The sequence below is a fragment of the Colossoma macropomum genome, unplaced genomic scaffold, assembly GCF_904425465.1.
Source record: "Colossoma macropomum unplaced genomic scaffold, Colossoma_macropomum, whole genome shotgun sequence".
In the NCBI taxonomy this organism is placed as follows: domain Eukaryota; kingdom Metazoa; phylum Chordata; class Actinopteri; order Characiformes; family Serrasalmidae; genus Colossoma; species Colossoma macropomum.
In genome coordinates this window covers 30694383-30719855 of record NW_023494806.1, presented here as the reverse complement: position 1 = coordinate 30719855, position 25473 = coordinate 30694383, and the positions used below count along the sequence as shown (strand labels likewise).

Here is a 25473-nt window from a genome sequence, read left to right as displayed (position 1 = left end):
TTCCTGCTCTAACATAATTATGCATGGACTGTTGTAAAAGCCAGATTCTTCTTATGTTTGTTGTAGCACATCATTCAATAGTATAGTGATTTTTCTTTTCCAGCATCAATGTCACTTTTGCTAGTTCATAATATAGTTATGAAATAGTCCAGCAGTTCTGTATTTACAATATCTTCCAAATGGTGATGGCAAAATTCAGAAAATAGCCATGAGTTTTTTTTTTTTATTTCTTCTATGCCAGTGATGCTAGTGGTAGTTTTCAGTTGACCCCATGCGCCATGTATTTAACCAATTCACAACGATATAATGACGACATATTCAAATTATTTTGCGAATTTAAGATTTTGTGTTTAAAGGCTCATTATAGATGGTGGTGAGCTGGAAACTAGTACATGCTCGATCAGTAAGGGTTCCTGCTGTTTTCGCTGACCAAACATCTCACCGGCACATTAACACTATTGTTTTTTTTTTTGTATGTATGAAGGACTAAATCATTTCTGTTTTTTGTTTTAGGGAATCAAGAGGCTTTAACACTCAGGAGAATCACTTCGACTATGACTAATATTGCAGGGAAGGCGTATCTGTTTTCTGTGTAAAAATCATCATCTCTGTGATGACAAAGATAATGTAATAGTCATGCTAGTTGGGATCATCTCAGCAGCTTTTAGCACACTAACAGCCATTTTCATAGAGTGGCGCTTTTACTGGCTATTGTGCTGCTTATCTACAATGAAAACCAGTAAAATACATTTTCCAAAAAAATGCAGAATGATCAATTAATCAATTTACAGATGGTTGCTAGAGTGCTGCCAGGTAGCCAATGTGGTATTTTAGGTGGTTGTTAGGGTGGTACCAGATGGTTGCTATGGTATTTTAGGTGGTTGCTAGGGCGTTGCTATGGTATCCTGGGTGTTTGCTAGGGCATTGCTAGGTGGTTAATACGTTATCGCTGGTGGTTGCTTTGTTAGTTGCTAGGGTGTTGAAAACCTACACAGCACACTACATAGGACTCATCCCAGGCTTGATGCTACTTGATGCTACTCAATGGTCCACATTTTTTCCTATATTCCTATGTGTTGTGAGCAAAAAACATGGACTGTCTGGGGGGCCTTGAGGACGACTGATACAGTAAGCAGTATTATTCAAGCCTGTGATTAATGTAGGAGTTATTTGTTGTCTTTTAGCCTGTAAGCTAGCTGACCAGCCTAGTTCTAGGTAAGAAAATAAGTTGTCAACACCTCAGTTTAAACAAACAAACAAAAAAATGTTTTTATCCCATCAGTACACTCAGTAGAGGGGTATTAGTGTCAAAGATTATACCATTAATAGCACATTTTCATGACTTGGTGCTGTAATACAGTATTCAGTTGTTGTGAGGCATTCATAGATGTACATATATCGAGTATTTTAAATCAGGTGTGAAGACAGTTCAACCAACTATCTGTATATTCAAGTTAGTTTTGTAATCCTTAGTAGTTTTGATTGTTATTTTGGCACATACTCATCCCTGGAGTCATCCTTCTCCCTAGGAAAATAAAAATAAATGTGAGCTGAGTTTCTTGTGAAAATTGTGTCCGGTGTGGCAACATGTCTGCGGAGACAGCCCGCTCTCATTTTTCTGTTACAGCCTGACCCTAAACCAGGCCACAACAGACATAATGAAACTGAATACACATTTATTTATAGTTGACCGTGAGATAAAAGTTGCCAACTCACATAACTGGCTGTAATTATGTTTGGGATCATGTGATGGACACACCAACGTGAACCCTTTTGTGCGTCCTGCACCTCAAATTCTCCTCACAGCTCCCTGCTCCCTGCTCCCTGGGCACTGTGGATAGGGCTGCCCACTGCACTGGACAAGAGTGCTCACTGCCCCCTAGTGTGTGTGTTCACTAGTGTGTATGTAGTTAAATGCAGAGGTGACGTTTCCCTTAAAGTCTGTTGAATTTTTGTTAATCGTTGAATGTTGTTTCAAAATGAATTCAGGGTGCAAAAGTGATTAAGAGCCAAAATTAGATTAGAACATGAATTAATTACATTAATTAATTAATTATTAAACAACAATTCAGTGCCTATATCAAATATTTTACACTTTGAGCAAGGCTCAGCCCATCAGATTTTATGACTGTGACTATTAATTTTACAAAAATGTTTTGGATACATGAAACTACACAAACATAGTAATAATAGGATCTACATAGCAGTATAGGATGTTACTAACTGTATTGTTGTTCCAAGTAAGTAAATTCACTGTCCAGAGAAGCATTAATGAATAACCAGCTCTGTGGAAGTTACTGTAAAATTGCATGACGTTTTTCACTGTGAATATTTAGGGAAGTTGCTACATGCTAGCAGCCCTTATCTGAATCTTGACGTATTGTGAAATGTTCACATCTTGTTCTTTTTTTTTCTTGTAAGGTCATTTGTGTGTGTTTTTCTTTTTTTTTCAGACTAGTAACTTTCACCACAATAAGAATAATCATCACAATGTCCCACTTGGTCACTCTGCAAACATACTTAATTATCTCAGTAGTATACTAGAAGAATGTAGAGAATACTAAAAGTAATTGTTTTATTTTTATGTATTTTATGGAATTACATGTAAAATACACTTTTCTGTATTTTTAAAATATAGTATACAAACCCAATTCTAAAAAAAGGAACAGTAAGTAAAATGCACATAAAACAGAAAGCATTCATTTGTTCTATCTTCTTTGACCTGTATTTAAATGAAAACAGAACAAAGACAAGACATTTAACATTATATATTTTAACTTTTTCACTTCGTTGTTTTCGGTAAATATATATCCTCTTTCAGACGATGATGTCTGCAACACGTAACATAACATTACCATTTCTCAATGAGTGATTTATGGTATATTAGCCTCCTCCATGCATGTTGTCATCGAAAGATTCAGGGAAACTTGAGAAATCTCTGGGTGCAAAGGCGAGGCCCAAAACCACAACTGAATGCCTATGACTGCATGAGTTCGGGAATCCTGACAAACCGTTATCAATAAACACTGTCACTGTATCCACAAATTCAAGTTTAATTGGGTTGAGTTCAAGGGATTGACTCAACCATTGTAGAACATTCTGCTTCTTTGCTTTGATAAAGTCTGGAGTGGCTTTTGTAGTATTCTTAGGTTATTGTCTATCTGCACTGTAAAAGTGCTTTCCAGTGAAATTTGAATAATTTGGATAAATCTGAGCTAACAATGTGGTCCATTTTACTTCAGAATTTATCCTGCTGTTTTTGTCAGCAGGCACATCATCAATAAATACAAGAAAACCAGTTCTATTGGCAGCTATAGGCCATAATACTACCTCCACCATGCTTGACAGATGAGGTGATATGCTTTGGATCATGAGCGGTTCCTTCTCTCCTCCATACTTTTTTTCATTTTTTTCATTATTCTGGTACAAGTTAGTTCAGTCTTTGTCTTATCTGCCCAGAAAATGTTGTTCCAGAGCTATAGAGGATGTTGTCTTTTCTAGTCCTTCTGTTTTTGAAGCTTACTAGTGGTTATTCATAGTACATCCTCTGTGGAGTCTTCTCTTCATTGTTGACTTTGACACAGGTGCCAACCTCATGGAGTATGTTCCTGATCTGGTCAACTGTTTTGAAGGAGTTTTTCTTCACCAAGGTAAGTATTCTTCTGCCATCCACCCCAGTTGTTTTCTGTGGTTTTCCAAGCTTTTTTTTTTGTCTTTTTTGTTATTATTTTTATTATGAATGTACCAAATAGTTGATTTGGCCACATCTAATGTTTTTGCTATGCCTCTGATGAGTTTGTTTTGATTTTTAGTTTGGCAGTTGCAGCTCTCTAGACTTTATATTGAGAGTTAACAGCAACAGATCTGTAAATGGCACACTTAAAATCAACTCCAGATTTTTTATCTGCTGACTTGTAAGTTCTAAGGGAAAAAATTACGAAATTACACATACTTGACCATGAAAGCTGAGTGGTCAGAAGTCCAAATTTTGAGCCCTTTTAAAAAGGGGACTATGTATGAAAACATAGGCACTGTAATCCCTACACCATTCACCCAAGTCAGCACTTTGAACTCATTATTTATCCATTATTTATTCATTATTTCAAATCCAATATGCTGTAGTAGACATTCAAAATAACAATAACTTTATTGATGTCCAAACATTTATGAACCGTATAAAACTGACACCATTTTGGTAGTAGTGCACAGGAATGAAAAGCATGACATTCCACCTCACTCACACCATGCAGAGGTGGTATGTGCGAAACATCAAGTCAGAATCAGCACCTCAACTGTCTTGGCCACCATCTTCCTCAACCCAATGTTCTATGTGACACTGGTTTCATATACAAAGTTAAGCAATGGAAGATGAGGGATATACACTTTTTGATACCATTTGTCCTTTTCCAGTTCTATTCTACAATCTGATGTTTTGACCTGGAGCTATTATGTGATATAATCTCACTATAATGTGATGACACTGAATATATACTATACTCACTTGTGTGCTCCACATTTTCAATAAATGTTCCAGCAAAAAAAAATATGTTCGATTAATACATTTTAGGTTTTAATTGATGTTCTAAGACCATAGTAATTGAGGATGCTCTTATGTTTTGGATCCCCTTGGTTGGTGTAAGAAAACATAATCTTTGATGCTAATGGGGAAAATGTTCGCCATATATAGCAATATCTCTATCTTTGTTACAAATGTATGTATAAATAACAAAATAAGTTTGATTAGAAGACATATGTAGTCTGAAAACAACCGGAGAGGAACCCTCAGTGCCTTCTAGGACCTCAGAGGATTTTGAATGAAAAATGGGTCAATCAGAACATTTTGCATAGTATGTAGGTAGATATAGCTAAGTGGAAGCACTTTACATTATAGGCCACTAATGACTCATCACTTATGTATTAATTAATTGTTAATTAAGCATTAGTTATGTCTTAGTAACGGATTATGTACTTAGAATGAACATTTGACTACACTGTTAATTGAAAATCTAGTCTGTTCTTTTATAGCTCAACTACTAACTACTGCTTACTACACTGCTATTGAATGTGTGAGTGTATTTAGTTATATAAAGAAGTAACATGACAACTTTTTTTGAAACGTGTTGCTGGCGTCAAATTCAAAATGGGCATATATTTATTAAACAATTCTTAGTCTTAACATTTTCTAAGTTGTATTTATGCTATTTTCATTTAAATATAGGGTTTAAATGTTTTGCACATCATTGCATTCTGTTTTCATTCACATTTTGCACAGCATCCCAACTTTTTTTGGAAATGGGGTTGTAGTACTTATGAGTTAGTCTTATTAAATGCCTGTTATTTCATTTACTGATTTATTTTTACATTTTCCTCTACTGTGCAGTCTTGTGTAGAACACAGTCTTTGGGCTTTTCTGGGCTCTTTTATTCTCCTTATTCAGTTCTCTCACCTATCCTCAGAGCTGTCTTTACATTTACTCCTTACTTCATATTACTTCACCATTAATTACTGCTCTATGTGTCCCTCCAAGTAAAGTGATAGTCTTTATCATGAATATAGTAATTATGCTATGAATTCCTGTACACATTTACTGTGAATAACAGTAGAAATGTTGTACCCTCTCAGTGGAGGACAGACCCAGAACTGAATGAGCACAGGAGAAATATAACAGCCAAATATGACATTTCAGAGATAGCAGGCCTAATACTCTCATAAAATAGCATGAACTCTTCATTAACCGGACATACTGGTTAGGCTTAAAACCCAGGCTACGTGTTCAAAGAAATGTAGACAGCTCCCCTTACAAGTAACAGAATGAAATATGCACATAATGCAAGTGTCTGCCATACTATTATCTCATTGTCTTAAATTTTAAGGTGCCAAAAGAGTTCTTTTCACAGCAATACTATGAGGGGACACAAAAACAGCTAGAGAGAAATTAAGAAATTAAGGTACAAGATAAAAATTCATAAATAAAACTAAATTAACACATATTTAACAGCACTAACTCATAAGTGCTAATAAGTTCTCATATTACTTTTTATTATTAGACACTTATGAGTTCATTTTCAGTGTATTAAGCAGCAGTTAGCACACAGTTAATAAGTACATGAGCCACAAACTAATAACAAATAAAACTATCAGTTAACAGTGTAGTCACTTACTCATTACTAAGTACATAATTAGTTACTAAGTAATAACCAATGCTTAATGAACACTTAATTAACATATAAATAATGAGTAATTAATGACTTATAAACAACATAATTACTCTCTAATTTGTCCCTTCATTTAAAGTGTTATTACTTAGCTATATATCACCAAAACATTTCCTCATTGACCAGTTTTCTGCTAAGCATTTCAAGAATTTAACCCTTTTGTTCCCATCCAAAACTCTTTGAAGGGCTATAGAGCCCTGAGTGTTCCCCTAGGTTTTTTAGTGGACTTACTAATTACTAAATACTTATCAGTAACTAATGCTTGATGAACTGTTTATTATGTATATAATAAGCATTTAAGTACTCATTAGCGTATAATTATCTATATATTTGCGACCCTTAATGTAGAATGTTAGCAGCTAAGTTAGCTCTTCTATTGGTAAGGACTTTAAGAGCTGAAGTGAAGCCCACATGAGACTAACTATCAGCATAATTATGAAGTGTCAGAAGAATGAACCAATCACATTTAGATTTCCAAAGGGCGGGATGAATTTCGTGAGCACAAACATCACTCTTGGCCTGCTGGAAGTTGTAGATATGTCACTGACTCAATACGTTAATAGGCATTAGCCTATTCAATAGGTTGGTAGAAACAGGAAACAGCAGCAGTAGCTCTATACTAGAGCTCTCTAATGAAAGATTCTTTTAGAAGCTTCAAATGTCTTCAAACCACAACAATCCCATAGGGACGCTAACAGAAGTAAGCATGACTTTAGACATGAGCTTGTTTGCATCAAGTTTTGAAATTCATGAATGGAAGGCCTAGCTCTAATAGTCACAATTCACCATGGCTAAAATCACTGCACAAATCAACGTATTTATGGAAAAACCATAGGTGGAATGTTGAACATTTATATGTGAACCCCAGATGCCATTAGCCTATAGCAGCAATGATTTTATGAATTTCTTTAGTGATTAAATTGAAAAAATTAGACAAAAGTTTCAGAAAACACAATTAAACTCTACAAACCTGCTGCCTTATAACACCAGCCTAAATCTTGAGAATATTATAATCACCGCAGAGAGGTCGTTTACATTACTTCAAGAAAATGAACTAAAAATTAGTTAAAAAAAAAATTGTTAAAACTATAGACCTGTCTCGAATGTCCCCTTTATATCTACGATCTTGGAAAAAGTTGTAGCAAAACAATTAAGCTGCTATTTGAATAGGAACCATATACATGAAAAATTTCAGTCTGGTCTTAGGCCACATCAGCACTAGTAAAAATTGTAAATGATCTTCTATTATTCTCTGACCAAGGAAATGTGTCTTTGCTAGTCCTCCTTGACCTTAGTGTGGCATTTGACACAATTGACCACGCTATCTTACAAGATAGGCTAGAAAACCTTGTAGGAGTAACAGGAACAGCTCTTTCCTGGTTCAGGCCGTACCTCACCAATCGCTATCAGTTTGTTAATGTAAACGGGGAATCATCTGTCCTCGCAAAAATAAAGTATGGTGTTCCACAAGGCTCTGTTTTAGGACCTATATTATTCACAATATAAATGTTACCACTGGGCACCATTATCAGTAAACACGGCATAAATTTCCACTGTTATGCCTATGACACTCAGTTATATATATCAAGCGAACTGGAGGATAAAATTAAGTTTAAAACTTAAAAATTAAATAAAACTTAGCAAGATTGAGGATTGTATAAAAGACATAAAAGACTGGATGTGGAGTATCTTTCTCCTCCTTAACTCGGATAAAACAGAGGTTCTGCTTATTGGTCCAAAAGAAGCTAGAAACAAACTGTCTAATTTTACACTTAAACTTAACAATTTCTCAGTAGCGTCAAGCTCATCTGTAAAAAATCTCGGTGTCATTATAGACCCTGATCTGTCCTTCGACACACACATAACTAATATTACTAGAACAGCCTTCCTGCATCTCCGCAATATTGCTAAATTAAGAAATGCATTATCTCTACAGGATGCAGAAAAGTTAGTTCATGCATTTATTACTTCAAGGCTAGATTACTGTAATGCCCTGCTGTCTGAATGTCCCTGCAAAAGCCTTAACAAGCTTCATCTAGTCCAGAACGCTGCAGCCAGAGTTCTTACAAGAACCAGAAAGTTTGACCATATCAGCCCAGTTTTATCAACCTTACACTGGTTACCAGTTAAATTTTGCATCGACTGTAAAATTCTATTACTGACCTATAAAGCCCTAAACGGACTCGCCCCTCAGTACCTGAGTGAACTTCTTTCCCACTGTGAACCATCACGCCTACTTAGATCACAAGGTGCTGGTTTACTATTAGTACCTACAATTAATAAAGTTACGTCAGGGGGGAGAGCCTTCTTATACAAAGCCCCCCAACTTTGGAATAGTCTTCCTGTTAATGTTCGGGACTCAGACACAGCCTTAGTGTTTAAGTCTAGGTTAAAAACTTACTTGTATAGTCAGGCCTTTGGTAATTAGCTTTCCCTGTCAGATCCAGATCTGACAGAGTCTCTGCTGCTCTGCTAACACTGTAATCTGTGATCAGTCACTCATTTGAGAACTGACTCTCTGTGTGTTTTCCTTTCTTTGCCGAGTTGAACAGCTGCCCATCAGACAGCGTCTGATGCTGTTGCCTCTTCTGCCTTGATCAGGTGCCCACTGCTCACCAGCCCTCTGGACCTGTTTGACCACCATTGAGCTTCATGCTGAAGAACGCTGTGCAAACCTCACCCTCACAAACTGACCCTCCCAATGATGATGATGCTGCTGCTGCTGCATAAACTAAACGAATCAATTTAACCATTGCTCCACCTGTTTTCCACATTGTGTACTACAATACCTTATACTAACAATGTTTGCCCTCCGGTGTCAACCAGACAGGATGGGTTCCTTCCTTTTCTGTACAGCTGCTTTGTGACAAGACCTGTTGTAAAAGGCGCTATATAAATAAACTTTACTTACTTGGTTACTATTAATAATAACTTCCACCTTAAATGTTTGTCATTAATTCTTCTTAAAAGCAGCTGGTTCTGTTGTTCATAATCGTATCAGTTATTTAAACTATGCTTTTGTTTCTGAAATAAAACACTGACTGTTGTAAAACTGCTGTTTACAACATAAATTTAAACTCTAGGAACTAAAGACATCACAGAGAGGAAATGAATTTCACAAGATTTGACCAATCCATCCATCAAAACCACCAGCTCCGTGGCACGTATAAAACAGCCGGCAGCTGTTGAGAGGTGAATCAGTTTCATTGTAGCATAAAACAGACTGCAAGTCGTGCATTTTGACACAAACATTTGTATGCAAAATTTTGGGCAACCCTGGTTCTGAGTGAAAATAAGTCAAAAACACTATAAAAACAAAATTTGGTGTTAATACTAAAAAAGAATAGTCACCAGACTGCCTTAAACTTTTGAGTTAATTTGACTATTAATAGTGAATTGAAGGGGAATTCCTCTGATTTCATTCTGTATCATCAAATACTTCAATTACTGAGAGTGCTTTGATGTGCAGTGCTCTGTTTTAGAGATTTCACAATTACTCACAGTGGTGGTGATATGAAAGGGATGTCTGCAGAGTTTAACGTATCTAAAAGCTACAACCCTGTTTCCAAAAAGTGGAATGCAAACCATTTAAGCCAAATATTTAATGAGAAATAGTTTGAAGACAACATATCAAATGTTGAAAATGAGAAACTTAATTGTTTTTTTTTAAATATATGCCCATTTTGAATGTGATGGCAGCAACGCATTTCAAAAGTAGTTTTCAAAGTGAAATATTTTCGCATTCTTGCTTGATACAGGATTTTAGCTGCTTAACAGTTCAGGGTCACCTTTGTCCTATTTTTTGTTTCAGTGGGTGACAGGTCTGGACTGCAGGCAAAACAGTTTAGCACTCAAACTTTACTACAGAGCCATGCCGTTGATGTAGTTTGGCATTGTCTTGATGAAATAAGCAAGGCCTTCTCTGAAAAACATGTCATCTAGATCGCAGCATATGTTGCTCCAAAACTTGTATATATCACTCAGCAATAATTTCGTTTTATTTATTTATTTTTTTTAGCATTATACAACTTCATCAGTCTTTTGTTGCTCCTGTCTCAACTTATGTGTTACTGGCATCAAAATCACTTATTTAAAAAAAAAAAAATTCAACTTTTCATTTTTGTACTGTGGTTGATTGCATTCTGTTATTGGCTTTTTAATTTTTTATTCTGTTTTTGGCTTTTTTATTTTGCACCGGTCCCAGCTTTTTTGAAAATGGAGTTGTACATCACTGAACATTATTATGTAAAATGACAGACCAGTGCTTCGTCTCTCAATAGTTAAGAATACCAAAGACAGAAGCTCGCCAATGGTGACCATTCCCTGAATTTATGCTAAGAGTGTCTATTTTTCCCTAAGATACAGCATAACATCATAAGTTTATTTTCAGGGACCACTTTTTGTCCTTTTTTGTGTTTTAATAAAAAAATATTTATATGTGTAGAGCTCTTTAAAGCTGTGTTTGTTAGTCAAGTACTGGCTAACATTTTTGAGTTTTGCTCAAAATGAGTTAAAATTGTCACTACTGAAACATTTGCTAAGAAGGGTTATTGTTGTATTGGTAGCAGCAAAACGGGATCTTCAGTCATTTGTTTTAATAAAATGAACATAATAAATAACCAGGGTCTCTCAAAGAAAAACGATTTTAGTCTAAATCCAAGTCAGTTAGAACAACTAACTTTGAACCAATTTGGTAGAATGATCTGATATTGATGTCTATCCACACACATTTGGTAGAATGATCTGATATGGATGTCTGTCCGCATTAAAGAGGATCTCCAGTTTGCACTTAGTGTCTAGTTGTACCTGGACAATGTCTCACTCTCTCCAAACATGCATGCTAACCCTGTGAGAATAACCCTGTGTGCCAATGTTTGTATAATATGTATTTCAACTGTCTAAAAACCACAGGCTCACATCTAGGCACATGTAACATCATGTGGATAATATGTGAACACATATGGGATCTGGCTTTCTAGCTTAAAGTGGAAGCCACCCAGAACTCCCAGCTTCTCATAGTTATCTTCCATTTTACAGACATAAAGTCTCATCTCATCTCATTCTACAACTAGAAGTTTAAGGCATTGTCTGAACTTGCAAAGTGGAGTTATGACATAACTAGGCCTGAGCAATATCTGAAATTATTAATAAGCACGATAGTTTCCTTTTTTAAAAGGGTAAAGGATAAAAAGATTTTTCAATTGTTACCACTAATAAATTGCTTATAATTACATAGATTGGTATTAGTAGGAACTGTGTTGCAAGGTTTCTCAATATTTCCATAAATAAGGGATTCTACATGCACTCTATGGGCAAAAGTATTGGGACAGCTACACATTACACTTACAGGAGCTTTTATGACATCCAACTCTAAATCCATAGGCAGTAATATAGAGTTTGTCCCCCTTTGCAGCTATAACAGCTTCCACTCTTCTGGGAAGCTGTTTACAAAATTTTGGAGTGTGTTTGTGGGAATTTTTGCCCATTCATCCGGAAGAGCATTTGTGAGAACATTTTGATGTTGGACGAGAGGGCCTAGTGTGCAATCTCTGTTCTAGTTCATCCCAAAGGTGTTTGATGGGGTTGAGGTCAGGGCTCTGTCAAGTTCTTCCACACCTAACTCACCCAACCATGCCCTTATGGACCTTGCTTTGTGCACTGGGGGACAAATGCTGGAACAGAAAAAAGGCCTTCGCCGAACTGTTCCCACAAAGTTGGAAGCATAAAATTGTCCACAATGCCTTGGTCTGCTCAAGCATTTAGAGCTCCCTTCACTGGAACTAAGGGGTCTAGGCCAACCCCTGAAAAACAACCCCATAGCATTATCCCTCCTCCACCAAACTTTACACTTGGCACAATGCACTATGCTTTTATGCACTATGCACCTCAGCCTCAGCAACCCTGCTCTGTAACTTTACACTGGTCTTCCACTTCATGACTGAGTTGCTGTGGTTCTTAAATACTTCCACTTTTCAATAATACCTTCAATAAAATAATAATTCAATAAAATTGTGTATGGAGCTGTTAGCTAAACTACTCTTGCTCCACTACTCTGTCCTCATTAGCCCTCAAGGTTAGCATTAGCTAAGCAAGCTACATACTGGCAGCACATGGTGTTTGTTTTTGTTTCAGAGACAGGAGGGACCGGATCTTGTGCCATTTTGTGGCTATTGTGAAAAGGGATTAATAAACAGAAGTGACTGTTTGCTGTGAAATCATATGAATATCTAATCTACTCTCTCTGGTGCTCCTATATTCTCAACATCTAAATATCTATAAAAAGGTTTTAAGTTTGGAAAAAAAAAGATTACATTTTATTTTAAATGCAAAGCATCTCAGGAACCTCACTTGTAACATCCTTTCTAGTATGTAGCTGGCACATGTGTATAGATATGAAGGTTATTAACACCCAACCATGTGGCCTATTGCTTGATTATAGTGAATGTCAAGTAGCCTCCATTTTACTAGGTATTAAGGCCAAATGCTTGGCCAAATCATACAGCTCATCCGCTCAGACCTCCTTATCTGCTGGTGTTTTGTGGTTGCCTGGTGCTTGCTTGTTGGGTTGGTACACCTGTTTCTGTTTCTGAGGGTATGGTATGTAGCCTTTGACCATGGCTCAAAGCACTGGTCAACATCCTTTACTTCAGCTCCCTGATAGAGTGGGATATATGTCAAGGTAAAATAATATCATTGTCATAAATACAAGATTTTGTAAAGCTTATAATATGTATAATATAACTCCTGCCTCGTAGCTCCACTTTGCTGGTGTACAGTTAGAGACCGATGCTGATCTGTTGATGCATACTTTCTGTTAGCCACGTGTGATTACAGTTATGAACATGTACAGTACTGTGACAAAATTACCCTTCATTTATTTAATTTCATGACAAAATGGCCATTAAGTACAAGTTATTCATTTTTCAGCATAGAGAAAAAAAGCATAAGAAAAATCTATTTAAAAGCAAATTATACAGAAGCATCAACCAATATAATATTCAAATTTTCAGTATTGCTTTTATCACAATTCCCATTCTTTTCAGGAGACTTCCCAAGTAATCCCAAACACATTCAATTATGTTGTGGGGTGGTCAGTCCTTTATTCTGCTCCCCATGTTACTCTACATGTGATCTGTGATTTGTTTGTTTGCTTTGTATAATTCCAAAACAATTTATAATGTAACGTGACAGAATGAGTCAAATGCATGCCTATAAAAGAACCATACAGGGCTTTATAAGTTTTCCAGAGTCATTGTCAAAAAGAGGCAAAGGTCAGATCCAGAAGCAGCAAAATACACAGGTAGAAAAACCCAAAGTCCAAACAGGGAGCAGGCAAAAAGCAAGGTCAAAAATACAGAAGAGTCAGAAACAGAATCAAACAACCAAAACACAGGAAAGAAAGCTCAGTAGCTCTACAAGAGAAGCAATACCTCGCACTGAGCTAACCTAAAGTCCCAGCTTAAATACTAACTGAAGTAATTACAAAACAAGAGAAACAGGTGCAACAAGTCAGTAATCAAGTGAGGCAGGTCTCTGATACGTGGGCTGGTCTGATGTCACAGTCACGTGTTCACCCAGAGGGGCAAGTCAAGTTTAGAAGTGACCTCATTAATATTTTTGAGTACTTTAAACAGGCCAATATAATTAGGTTAAAACTTCTGACTTCCCTGAGCAAATCTGAAGTCTCTTCTGGAGGTCCAATTGATTAATTAGCAGGAGTCTTTATGCGATGACAATCTGTTTGTTTCTTGTTGTGTTGTAAAGCAGTTTCTATGCTCTGGTGAGTCTAGTCCAGTCCATGGCACAACAGGAGGTTGGTAGCCTAATACACAGTGAAAAGGCAGAAGTCTGGTAGCCAAACTATTCAATGAGTTTTGGGTGGTCCATAGGGTTCTGCAGCAGAAAAAAGCATTTTACACAGCAGGTAGAATAGGAATCTACGAAATTATGGATATCTTTATTAATGGAGTCCCACCACTATCGATTAGAGATTGTTGAGTACGACTGTCCCCTGGGTGACCTTTTGTGAGGGATGAATGGGCCCAAGTAACTAGGCAATCGCAGAACTGATCTCGAACATAAATCTTTCCAGTATGACATTGACTATGGTGATTTCTAGAGCCCTTTCTATTTCATCATCTATTTCATATTGAATAAAGGAGATGGTAACATATAGGGGAAGACTTTTATCTGATTTCACCTCATTCTCTTTTGCCACGTCAGCTTAATGAATTCTAGACAGTGCATCCGCTTTAGTATTGTGAGATCCAGGGCAGAAAAAGAGAAAAACAGAGACCATTGGGCTTGGCGAGAATTAAGACGTTTAGCATTACAAAGGTTTTCTAGGTTCTTGTAGTCAGTTAGCACCTTCTAACCAATGTCTCCACTCTTCTAATGCTAGCTTGACTGCTAACATTTCCCAGACTCCCACCCCATAGTTTCATTCAGGGGGTGTGAGGTTTGAGATCAAAAGGCTACAGGATGTAGCTTAGGTGGGTTGCCAGAATGCTGTGAAAAAACAGTGCTGATAACAATCTCTGAAGCATCTACTTCAACTATTAATGGTTCTGCAGAATCAGCATGCTTAAGAACAGGAGCCATTGTAAATACATATGATGTTATTTAACTTTTAATGGAGTTAAAATAGTGCTCTGCCTGTGCTGGCCAATTCAGTTTTTTGGACTGCCTTTCAAAAACACAGTAAGGGGCACAGATAAACAACTAAAGTTCTTAATGAAACGTCTGTAGAAATTAGCAAATCCCAGGAACCTTTGTAGTTCCTTGACTGAGGTAGGCCTGGGCCAGTACAACTGCATCGACTTGATCATCCATTATCACCCCACTGGAACTGATAAGGTATCCTAAAAAAGTGACTGACTGAAGGTGGGACTCATTTTTCACTTTTAACAAACAAATTGTTTTCAAGCTGATGCTTTTAGACAGATTCAACTTGTTCCACAGGAGTGTCAAGGTCTGGGGAGAAGATGAAAATATCATCTAGGTAGGCTATGATGAATTTGCCAATCATGTCTCTCAGAACATCATTAATGAATGCTTGGATGACTGATGGAGCATTCGAGGGCTGAATGGCATTACTAAGTACTCATAGTGATCGCAAAAAAGCTGTCTGCCATTCATCTCCCTGTCTTATCCAAACTAGGTTGTATGCACTTCTTACGTCTAATCTGGTGAAGAACTTAGTTTCATGTAACAGTTCAAATGCGATGCGGATGAGGGGGGAGTGGATAAGGGTCCTTCTTTGTAATCTGTAATCTATGCAAGGACACAAACCTCCTTTTTTCTTAATGTAGAAGAAACCAGAAGCTACGGGAAAAGTAGACGGGTCTAATGAAACCTTGATCTAAGGTCTCTTGAATGTATGTGTCCTTCTCCTGAGTTAAAGGATAAATTCTGGGTATAGGAAATGAAATGAAATGAAATGAAATGAACCTTTTAGCCAACTGTGTCTGAACACATCGGAATTAGACCCTCCGCATATAACCCATCCGCGCAGTGAAACACCACATACACACTAGTGAACACACACACACACACTAGGGGGCAGTGAGCACACTTGCCCGGAGCGGTGGGCAGCCCTATCCACGGTGCCCAGGGAGCAGTTGGGGGTTAGGTGCCTTGCTCAAGGGCATTTCAGTCACGTACTGTCAGCTGAGGGGATCGAACCAGCGACCTTCCGGTCACAAGGCAGGTTCCCTAACCTCCAGCCCACGACTGCCCAGAAGAAGGGCCGAGTTGTCAATAAGATCTATTGCCCAGTCATAGGGGTGGTGAGCAGGTAGTTTGGTGGTATTCCCTTTGCTGAAAACTTCTTTGAGGTCTGCATACATAAGGACTTTCTATTGAAGTGAACCTGACTGCTAACGTTGGCAGTGCAATACAATTCTGGTGGCAAAATTCCAACCATGATAATACTCATAGTTCCAGCTCCAACAGGACCCTCGTGTATGCTGCTCACAAAGGGGTCCTCATAGTTTCTACTGGGATCTGCAGTTCTTCAATGAGTTTTGCATGGATGAAATTTCCCTCTGCACCGGAGTCAATCGAGACTGAAGCAACAGAAGAAACCTGACGACAGTACACAATTACAGGTAGAAAAAAAGACTTAGAGACCAACCCCTTCATGGGAACCCTCACCACATTAGCATGTGGAGTATACCTCATGTGCTTTCCAGGGTCGACACCGGACGTTTGTGGGGGTTGACCCAACAGTCACACAGAATATGTCCAGCACTGCCACAGTATATGCACAGACCTTCTCTCTGCTGATGGAGCCTCTCCTTCTTTGACAGATGTGATGAATCACATAGCATAAGTTCCTTATAGTCAGTACCGCTGGAGTCACATGGTGCTCTTGAACATGAGAATATCTGCTTGAGGCTGTTGGCTCTTCGTTTTCCACAGTCATGAATGAGGTTAGGTTGTCATCTTTGCAAGCTAGTTCTGTTAGAATTAAGTACTTGACTACTTAGCGCTAAAGTGGGAAATTCTAGCGCATTATCCAAAACTGAGCAATTACCCTGGTGTAGTTCCATCAACAGTTCACCACTTATCTTGTCCTCATGAGGGCGATCAAACACAGTGTGGAATTCTTTCAAAAACTGGTCATATGATAAAGTGTGTACTGCAGAGGCCAGCTTGCATTAGTCCATTCTAATGCTCTATCGAATAAGCGTGAAACCAAAATGCAAACTTAGTCTGGTCGGAACTTGTGGGGGAATTATTATAAACAGAGCACTAAAGATTAAGCACTGGAGTAAAAAAAAAAACACAACACTTATCCAGGTTCCTATCACATTTATCTGGTTTACTCATGGTGAAGAGCGAACTGGAAGCTTCCACAAGAATGGGAAGGTTGGCGGGGCTTTCTGCTTTGTCAGCTGTACTCAGATTTTGCAGCTGGGAAGTGCGACCTTCAACGCCAGCCACAAGCTGTACCAACTGAACCTGCTGCTCTGTCTGCTCTTGAGCAAGAGACTTGAATGATTGTGTAACCCCTGCTAATACTTGCTGATGTCGCCCTAACAATAGGCTTCTGAAAAGCCTGAGGATCCACCATCTGCACTGATGGCAAGGTATTCTGTAATGTGACAGAACGAGTCAGACACAAGCGGATAAAAGAAACAAACGTGGGATGTGTGCCGAGTGCAAAAGTTTGTGCACCCCTGGTCAAATGAAGTGTTTTGTTCATTTTTTTTTCCCAGTTAAAATAAACTAACACATACTCTACAAAGAACAATCTTCTGCACATTTTGATACACAATTACTTATTATTTGCTGAATTTAACATATTCTGGGAGGGGCTGTTTAAAAGTTACAGCACACTCAATGTTTTATGTTTTTTTTCAATGTGTTAAACTCAACAAAGAAATGGAAATAATGCAATACATTATATAATGTAATACTTTATATAAATAAATAAGCAATCATTTACTAAAAAAAAGGTCTCACACTCATCGTGATTTCCTATGCTGGCTACGTTTTTGTGTATGTTCATCAAGTTGAACCCACAGCCTCTTTACTGAGATCCACTTCCTCAGATTGGTATTCAAGGTGCTATGATTTCAGATTAAAGTTTAATAGTTCCACCCTGTCTGCCAATCCTGGATAGTGACCAGTAACTGGCCACTGACACATTGCAATTTGCAAAGAAATGCAGAGATGAGCCACAAAAGTTGTGGAACAGGTGTGGTGGAAGAGTTTTATGGGCTGATGAGACCAAGCTTAACCTCTACCAAAGTAAAAGAAAGGCCAAAGTGTGGAGAAAGAATGTATCTTCTCATAAATTTCAAACATGCAAGCTCATTTGTCAAGCACAGCACAGGTCAGGACAGGTAGTGTCATGGCCTGGGATTGCATAGCTGCTTCTGGCATTGGGCTTATAATCTTTATACATGATGTAACTCATAATAGTAGCAGAATAAATTCAGAAGTCTACAGGAACATTGTATCTGCCAAATTGCAGAGAATGAGTCCAAAATAGGAGGAACTTGCCAATGACACAAAACACCGTGTTTTTTGCCATGACCTAGATTTAAATATCAGGAGATAAAAGATCAAATACCGATTTTCACCTCAAACCCAAATGTTTTCACAGTAGTTCAAAAATAAAGTTCACTATAGTGCTTCTCTTCTGCTACATACTTTCAGTTGTGGTTTACAACTTGAACTTTTATTCTAGGAACTAAATACATCACAGAGGAACTGAATGTTGCAAGATCTGACTGATACAAAAAGCCTGTCCATCATTTTAAGCAACAAAACCACAGGCTCTGCAGCAACACATTAAAGCAGCTGTTGAGAGGTAAGTCATTTTCTATTAAACATAAACCAGACAGCATCTGTGTGTTTTGCAGATTTGTGAAAATGTTAACACATCGTGTTAATTGTGAATATGTGTTTGAACTTTAAAAGTAAAATTTAAAATTTAAAAGTACAAGTAAAAAGTTAAAGTTTCAAAAAAGTTTCTGGGCTGCTTTAACATTTTGCGTTGATCCAAAAGGGCAAATGACTTTTTTTTTGCAAATTTCTGTATCAAATTGATCAAATTAACCAAATCAAGATGTAAACAAAGTTACAATATGTAAACACACAATATGTATGTGAGTTTTTAGGAGCTCTTGAAGGTAATTCCCCTGATTTTTTTGAAACTTCTGCATAGTTCAGTCGAGGTACAAACAAAGTGGTTTGATGTGAAATAGTGAAATTACATCCAAACTAACTTTACAGTGGTGGTGTAAGAAACCAGGGGCTGCAATGTCTACAATGCAGATATAGCTATTTTACTTACTATCCAAAACCACCAGCGAACCTAAACATGTTTTTATATTTAATGTTGATGCTGGTAAAATAGTGGGAAAAAAATATGTTTTCTTTGGGGACTATTTTGTCTTACAACAGCCTGTATGTACTCCTGTGCCAGGAATGTATTTCATACAATGTTTTAGACATCAGGCAGTGTATTCATAACCATGTCATGTGCTTTTAAAGACATTCAACTCTTCAGACTTCTCCACTACTGCGAATTCTGACTAATTTTCTCTAGCACAGAGCATTTCACATCAAACCGCTCAGAGTGACTGAATGGTGTAACTATGCAGAAGTTTCCAAAACCTCCCCTTTAACCAGTAATCACTCTGCTTCTGTTTTACTAAGATATAAATATGAAGTAAAAGAGGCCAATTTTACAGTGAACTTTTTAGGACATTCTCATTGTCAGTGGCATTCCTCAAAGAAAACAGCTTCATGTCTTGGGAAAAAACACTGTCATGCCTCAGCTTTTACAAAATTGGACATTAGAACAGACACAGACATCACAGCCTTGGACAAAATGGCATCAGACAAAACAGCTTTGCACAAAATAGGCTTAACGGCATCCAGCAACCTTGTCCCAGATGTTGTTACATTTGGAATTCCATTCTTTTTTTACCATATCATTGTCCCCAACCTTTTTCCTGGAGACTTCTACTTTCCTGCAGAGTTTACTTCCAACCAGCATCGAACATGCTGCACCCTGTCACCTAACACTAATGCATATGACCCAGCCAATCAAGGGCTTCTGAAGAGCTTAATTAGCTGAAGCAGGTGCAGCAAATTGTAGTTGGATCTAGACTCTCCAGGTAGGTCGATCTCCTGCCACACCCTGGCATGACAACTACTGATTCTAAACATCACTTAAATAGAACCTGTCTGGCGATGTGAAGCAGGACAGAAGGTGACAAATCAGCGCATGATGCCACATTCTAAAGTGATTCAAATACAGATGCACATAGAATTCATTTAAGTTTGCCTGTCTGGAAAGGGCTACAAAGCCGTTGCTAAGGCTCTGTGACTCCAACGAACCACAGTGAGAGCCATTAGCCACAAACTAAGAAAGGTTGGAACAGTGGTGACCCCTCCCGGGAGTGGCTGGCCCACCAAAACATCACCAAGTGTGCATCAGCAACTCAGTCAGGAGGTCACACAAGAACCAAGACAAATATGTAAAGAACTGCAGGCCTCACTTGCCTCAGTTAAGGTCAATGCACATGATTCTGCAATAAGTACATGGGCATAAACTGGGCATAAATGGCATCCCATGGGAGAGTTGCAAGGAGCAAACCACTGCTGACCAAAAAGAACACAAAGGCTTGTCTCGTGTTTGCCAAAAAATAAAAAAATATTCTGTGGACTGATGAGTCAAAGGTGGAATTTCTTGGAAGACTTGGGTCTCATTACATCTGGCATAAAGCTAACACCACATTCCACCATAACTAAAACTGCAGAAATTAATACAGTAAGAAAGAATGGAATTGATTCCAATAAATTGGATGTGATATCTGTGACATTGCAGTGTTTTTTTAATGAGACGCAGAACCATTTGACTTAAGGAATGATGCCATTTTTTACAACGTCGGAAAACTGATGCTGAGGTCTGAGCATGTCCTAAACTGTACACCATACAAATTTCCTTAGACCTTAGTCAACATGCGGGTAGATTAGAGAATACACATATGAAATGAGACAAAAGTGGGCTGACCTCTGTAAATCAGGCAATGGCTATAAAAAATAACTATGCATCTGAAATTGCCCATATATATACTGTTGAGGCGTAATCAAGGAGTTAAAACAACCAGAGCTGTAGTAAATCTGCCTGGATGAGGATGCTCCCCCATGCACAGTGAGGAGGATGGTTAAATAGGTCAATATTTCTACAAAGATCACAGTTGGAAATTTGCAGACGGTAGCATTCTATGGTCACTAACTCTCCAAAATTAAATTAGATGTCACCTTTGTAGTAAAGAATTATTTGGAAGCTGCGTCAGAAGAAAGCCTTTTCATCTAATCACAAACATAAGTACAAAGAGCTTACTGGAACTTTGATTGGAACAAGGTTCTATGGACAGACGAGACAAAAAATCAAGCTTTTTGTTAACAAAGACTAAAGGTTTGTTTGGCATTAAGTGAAGAACGGTTATTTTGTACAAAACCTCTTGCCCACTGGATGTTTATGGACTATTTCTCCTCCAAGGACCTTGGAACCCTGTGGTGATACTTTAGAATTCTGGACTCCATGAAGTACCAGGAGATTTTTTAAAGAAATTTTAAAATGAAATTACATAGTTTGCTATTTGTCCCAAGCACATTATCACAGCACAAAGTCCCATTTTTCAATCAAAAACACAGACTTTGTCAATACTTCCACAGAAAGTGATTCTTTGAGCTGCTACGTATCAGCTTAGTTTAGTGCATCACAAATCAGCTTGAATCTATCATGGTCAGATATATTAAAATATGCCAAAAGGAGGACAACGTAGCAATTAGTTAAACTAGATGGTAGTATTTAGAATTGTAACATTGTCAAATTTACATTTCACATTTATTCACAGTGTGTAATTTAGAACTATTAGCAGTTGGCTAAGCTAGCAACCAATGTAGCAGATAGCGATAGCTTAGCAGAATAACAGATTCTTAAACCACAGCACAGGTTTGATTCCCGCAAACTAGAAATTTAGAGGATGAAGTCTCAAAACTGAAAGTGTGAGCGTGTGCTGTTGTGTGGGGAGCTCCACTATACTGATAGAATTTAAATGTTTTTGTCTTAATCTTATTTATACTTCATTATATTAACAACATTGCAAAACAAAAAAGTTGGCATTCATGTAAGCAGTGGAGTCTTTGAGCACATCCTCAAAGATAACATATACCTTTCATTTCAATACTGTTTTTTACATGCCCTTGTCAACTTGTCCTCACCATTTCCTCTGATACCATGTCAAGCTCTACACTTAAACCAGACAAAACAATTATTCATGTATTCCATGTTGGTCTAATCTGGTTTATGCTGGTTGGGTGCTGGCCTGGCACTGGTTTAGCTGGTTACCCAGCATGGTCATACTAGTTGACCAACATACCAGCATCCAAAACACAACATATGCTGGTTTTCTGGTGACCAGCATATTAACGTCTATTGCTGCTGACCAGGTCCACTTAACAGTTACAGGGTGATGAATTCTCTTGCTAGTTTATTGTTAACTTTACAGTGGGAATTTATTTCAGCTTCTGTCCTACTCCATCTTATCTGCTTAGTCTGTGCATGCATAGGAGGCTAAAATGTTAAAAAGATAAAAGCAAAGTAGTGAAATGAAGGGGCAGTGTTTGGAAATTGGGAGGTAATGGGGTGTTTACGCTTTGCATAGTCATGCATGTTAATAAATCTTTGCATTATTAATGAGTGTAAAGGTGTAGGGATGCTCCTAAGCCATTTAATAACTTGGACATAATAAAAAAAAAGTTATGGTTTAAATTTTGACTTTTACTTTGACTTTTCACCCTTTTTGCCTAACGAACATCTCATACTTCTTTGTTTGTTGTGAGCAGATCTACAGTTTTTGTGTTTGCTTGCTTTACAGAATCAAAAGGCATCATGAATTCAACAAATGAGACAGGCCCACCCTGCAGGGACAGAATTTATATTTTCTACACAGTAGTGAATGTGATCATCTTCATCCTGGGTGTTGCTGGAAATGGTTTGGTGATCTGGATTGCAGGGTTTAAAGTGAAGAAGTCGGTCGTCACCACCTGGTACCTGAGTCTGGCCATGTCTGACTTCCTGTTCTGCTTCTTCCTGCCCTTCAGTGTTGTCTACGTTATCAAAAACAATTGGGTCTTCGGGCACTTCATGAGCAACTTTGTTGTGTTCAACATGTTCTTTAATTGGTTTAACAGCATCTTCCTCTTTGTCATCATCAGTGTGGACCGCTGTGTGGTTGTTATATTTCCAGTGTGGGCGCACAACCATCGCACCATAAGAAAGGCCTGTGTGACAGTAATGCTAGCTTGGATCATCTCAGCTGCATATTGCTTGTCATCAGCAATTTCCCTAGATGTTCAGCATGATGACCAGAAGACAAAATTGTTTTTCTACGTTTACCAAAACGATTTACAGCACACTGCTGACGTGACATGTGACTTCGTTGTTGGATTTTTGGTGCCGTTCCTCATCATTGTCATCTGTTATGTTTTCATCATTCGAAAGCTGAAGTCTAGCCAGATGACGAGGTCCAAAAAGCCATTCAGGATCATGACTCTGCTAATTACTACTTTCTTTATCTGCTGGCTGCCATATCACATTTTTGCTTTTATGGAACTAACCAACAAAACACATGAACAATTCTTCAATTCAGCATCAACAGTTGTCCTCACTCTCGCCAATGTCAGCAGCTGTCTGAACCCGTTTCTTTATGCATTCATGGGGAAAGATGTTAAAAAGCAATGCTACTCACTTCTGTTGAAGATTGAGAATGCAGTTGAGGAAGAGGAGGGCCTGTACACTGCACAAGGGCTACCAGCTACCAACTCTGGGGAAAGTAAACCTTCAACTACTATTGAAAGTGTCCAGTAAAAATCTTACATCTGAAATTAATATCAAAAATGATGTATTTTCTTCTATTGTTCCAGCAAAAGTGCCTCAAAAGGAATCGTTAAACATGTGTCATTGAAATGTTTAAATCCAACAATTTTCTTGTGTTACACTTACCAAATGATAAACTCAGTCTCAATAGACAAACACTGGCAGTAGAACAGGGTCATACTGATGAGCTCAGTGTCTTGGCACTGTCATAGGACACCACCTCTGCCACAAGTCAGTTTGTGAAATTTGTGTCTGGCTAGATCTGCTCCTGTCAACTGTAAGTGCTGTTACTGTGAAATGGAAGCATCTAGGAGCAACAGCAGCTTAGCCACGAAGAGGTCGGGGCCGCCAAGTGCTGAAGTGCACAGTGCCTATCCTCTGTTGAATCACTCACTGACGAGTTCCAAATTGCCTCTGGAAGCAAGGATGTGTTACAAGTGAGGTGATGAAGCGTGGCAAGTTCATGAGCTCTCAGATTTCAGTCTAGCTCCGACATGCAATAGACATCAGGGGACATCATTGCACCACGGTGGAGCAGCAAAGAGGTCTCCAAGTTTCAAGACCCAAGTGTACGGCCTAACAAGGAAACTCTAGGCACCGTAAACCACAAAGAATCAACTGATAAGAAGGTCTGAGAAGATAATGTGTATGTTTTGGCCAAGAGTTTGGTCTTGAAACTTGGCATTTTGATTTTGATTTTTTTTTTCTAATTTTTTAAAATGTTTTTCTTACTTTTTTTATTTTTTTTATTAAACAGTCCAAGGAGATTAAAAACTAGTTGGGTCTTGTACACAATCCGTGGGTGGGCCAGCAGTGACATAAAGTCAGGGAATGCCGACCTTATCAAACCAAAACTATGAGAGTGGTTAAAATTAAAGGGCAATCAAACCCTTTATGTTGAAGAAAGATTCTACGGAGGAAGACAGGACTGCAGTGGCTGAATTAGCATCTGTATATCTCAGTGTGTAGCTACATGTCACTGAATTGTGGAAACAAGTTTAATGCATTCAGTTTTTTTTTGTGATTTATGCATTGCTACCAAAATGTTTTGTGGGAGAATGAAGAGTGAGGAATTAGTTTAGTAGTTTTGGCCATGAGTGACCACTTAAAGAGGTACAGAAAGCACACTCAGAGCTGTTTCCACAGGCAGTTCAGTGTTAAATATATGTCAGTAGATTTTTGTGAAGACTCTCAAGAATCTAGTAAAAAAATTATCAACAGATTGTGTTTTTAACTGAAAATATAGGACTGTGTGTCAATCAGAAAAGTGTTTACGGCAGCTATAATGCTTCTGAGAATTATAGAAAGCAGAAGCTAAGCATTGCCACACATCTTGAAGGGAAATTGCCAATGCCATATTGTAAACAACCCATTCAATGGGGAAAGATAACTGTTCAAAAACAACACTGAAATGGGAATGGCACAGGACATTCATAACAACCTATGACATGTCCTATGTTCTTTGTGTAATGATACTGTTGTGTGAATGTGTAATTCATTCTTTTTTTCCTGAATTGTAATAAACAAAATTAAACATGCTGCATTTCTTCTTGAATTAAAAATGTAAAACATGACAGAAACACTGGGAGGTGTTTACACACCAGTTGCATGATATAGACATGATGTGAAATTAATGTCCAGATATCACAGGACAGGCCTTTGAGAGTGGTGAGATTGAACCCAGATAGCAAATTTGATATGGCCCAGACTTGGCATTTGCTTGCAACCCACATACTGTATGAAATGATGGCACAGGACAGAGCCAGATGCAGGTGTCAGAACAACCCAGCATGTTTACTGTTATTAGAGGGCCACGTCTCAGCCAGCTTTAACCCTCTGGGGTCGACA

General features: G+C 38.0%; 1 protein-coding gene across 1 annotated transcript; it reads left to right on the top strand.

The window, feature by feature from the left end:
* Positions 1-18486: 18486 nt before the first annotated feature.
* On the top strand, positions 18487-23849 carry LOC118827392 (C3a anaphylatoxin chemotactic receptor-like). The gene is made up of 2 exons (XM_036598736.1): positions 18487-18537; positions 22625-23849. The coding sequence occupies exon 2, from the start codon at positions 22639-22641 to the stop codon at positions 23614-23616; it is 978 nt and encodes a 325-aa protein (XP_036454629.1). The 5' UTR covers positions 18487-18537; positions 22625-22638; the 3' UTR covers positions 23617-23849.
* The last annotated feature ends 1624 nt before the right edge of the window (positions 23850-25473 follow it).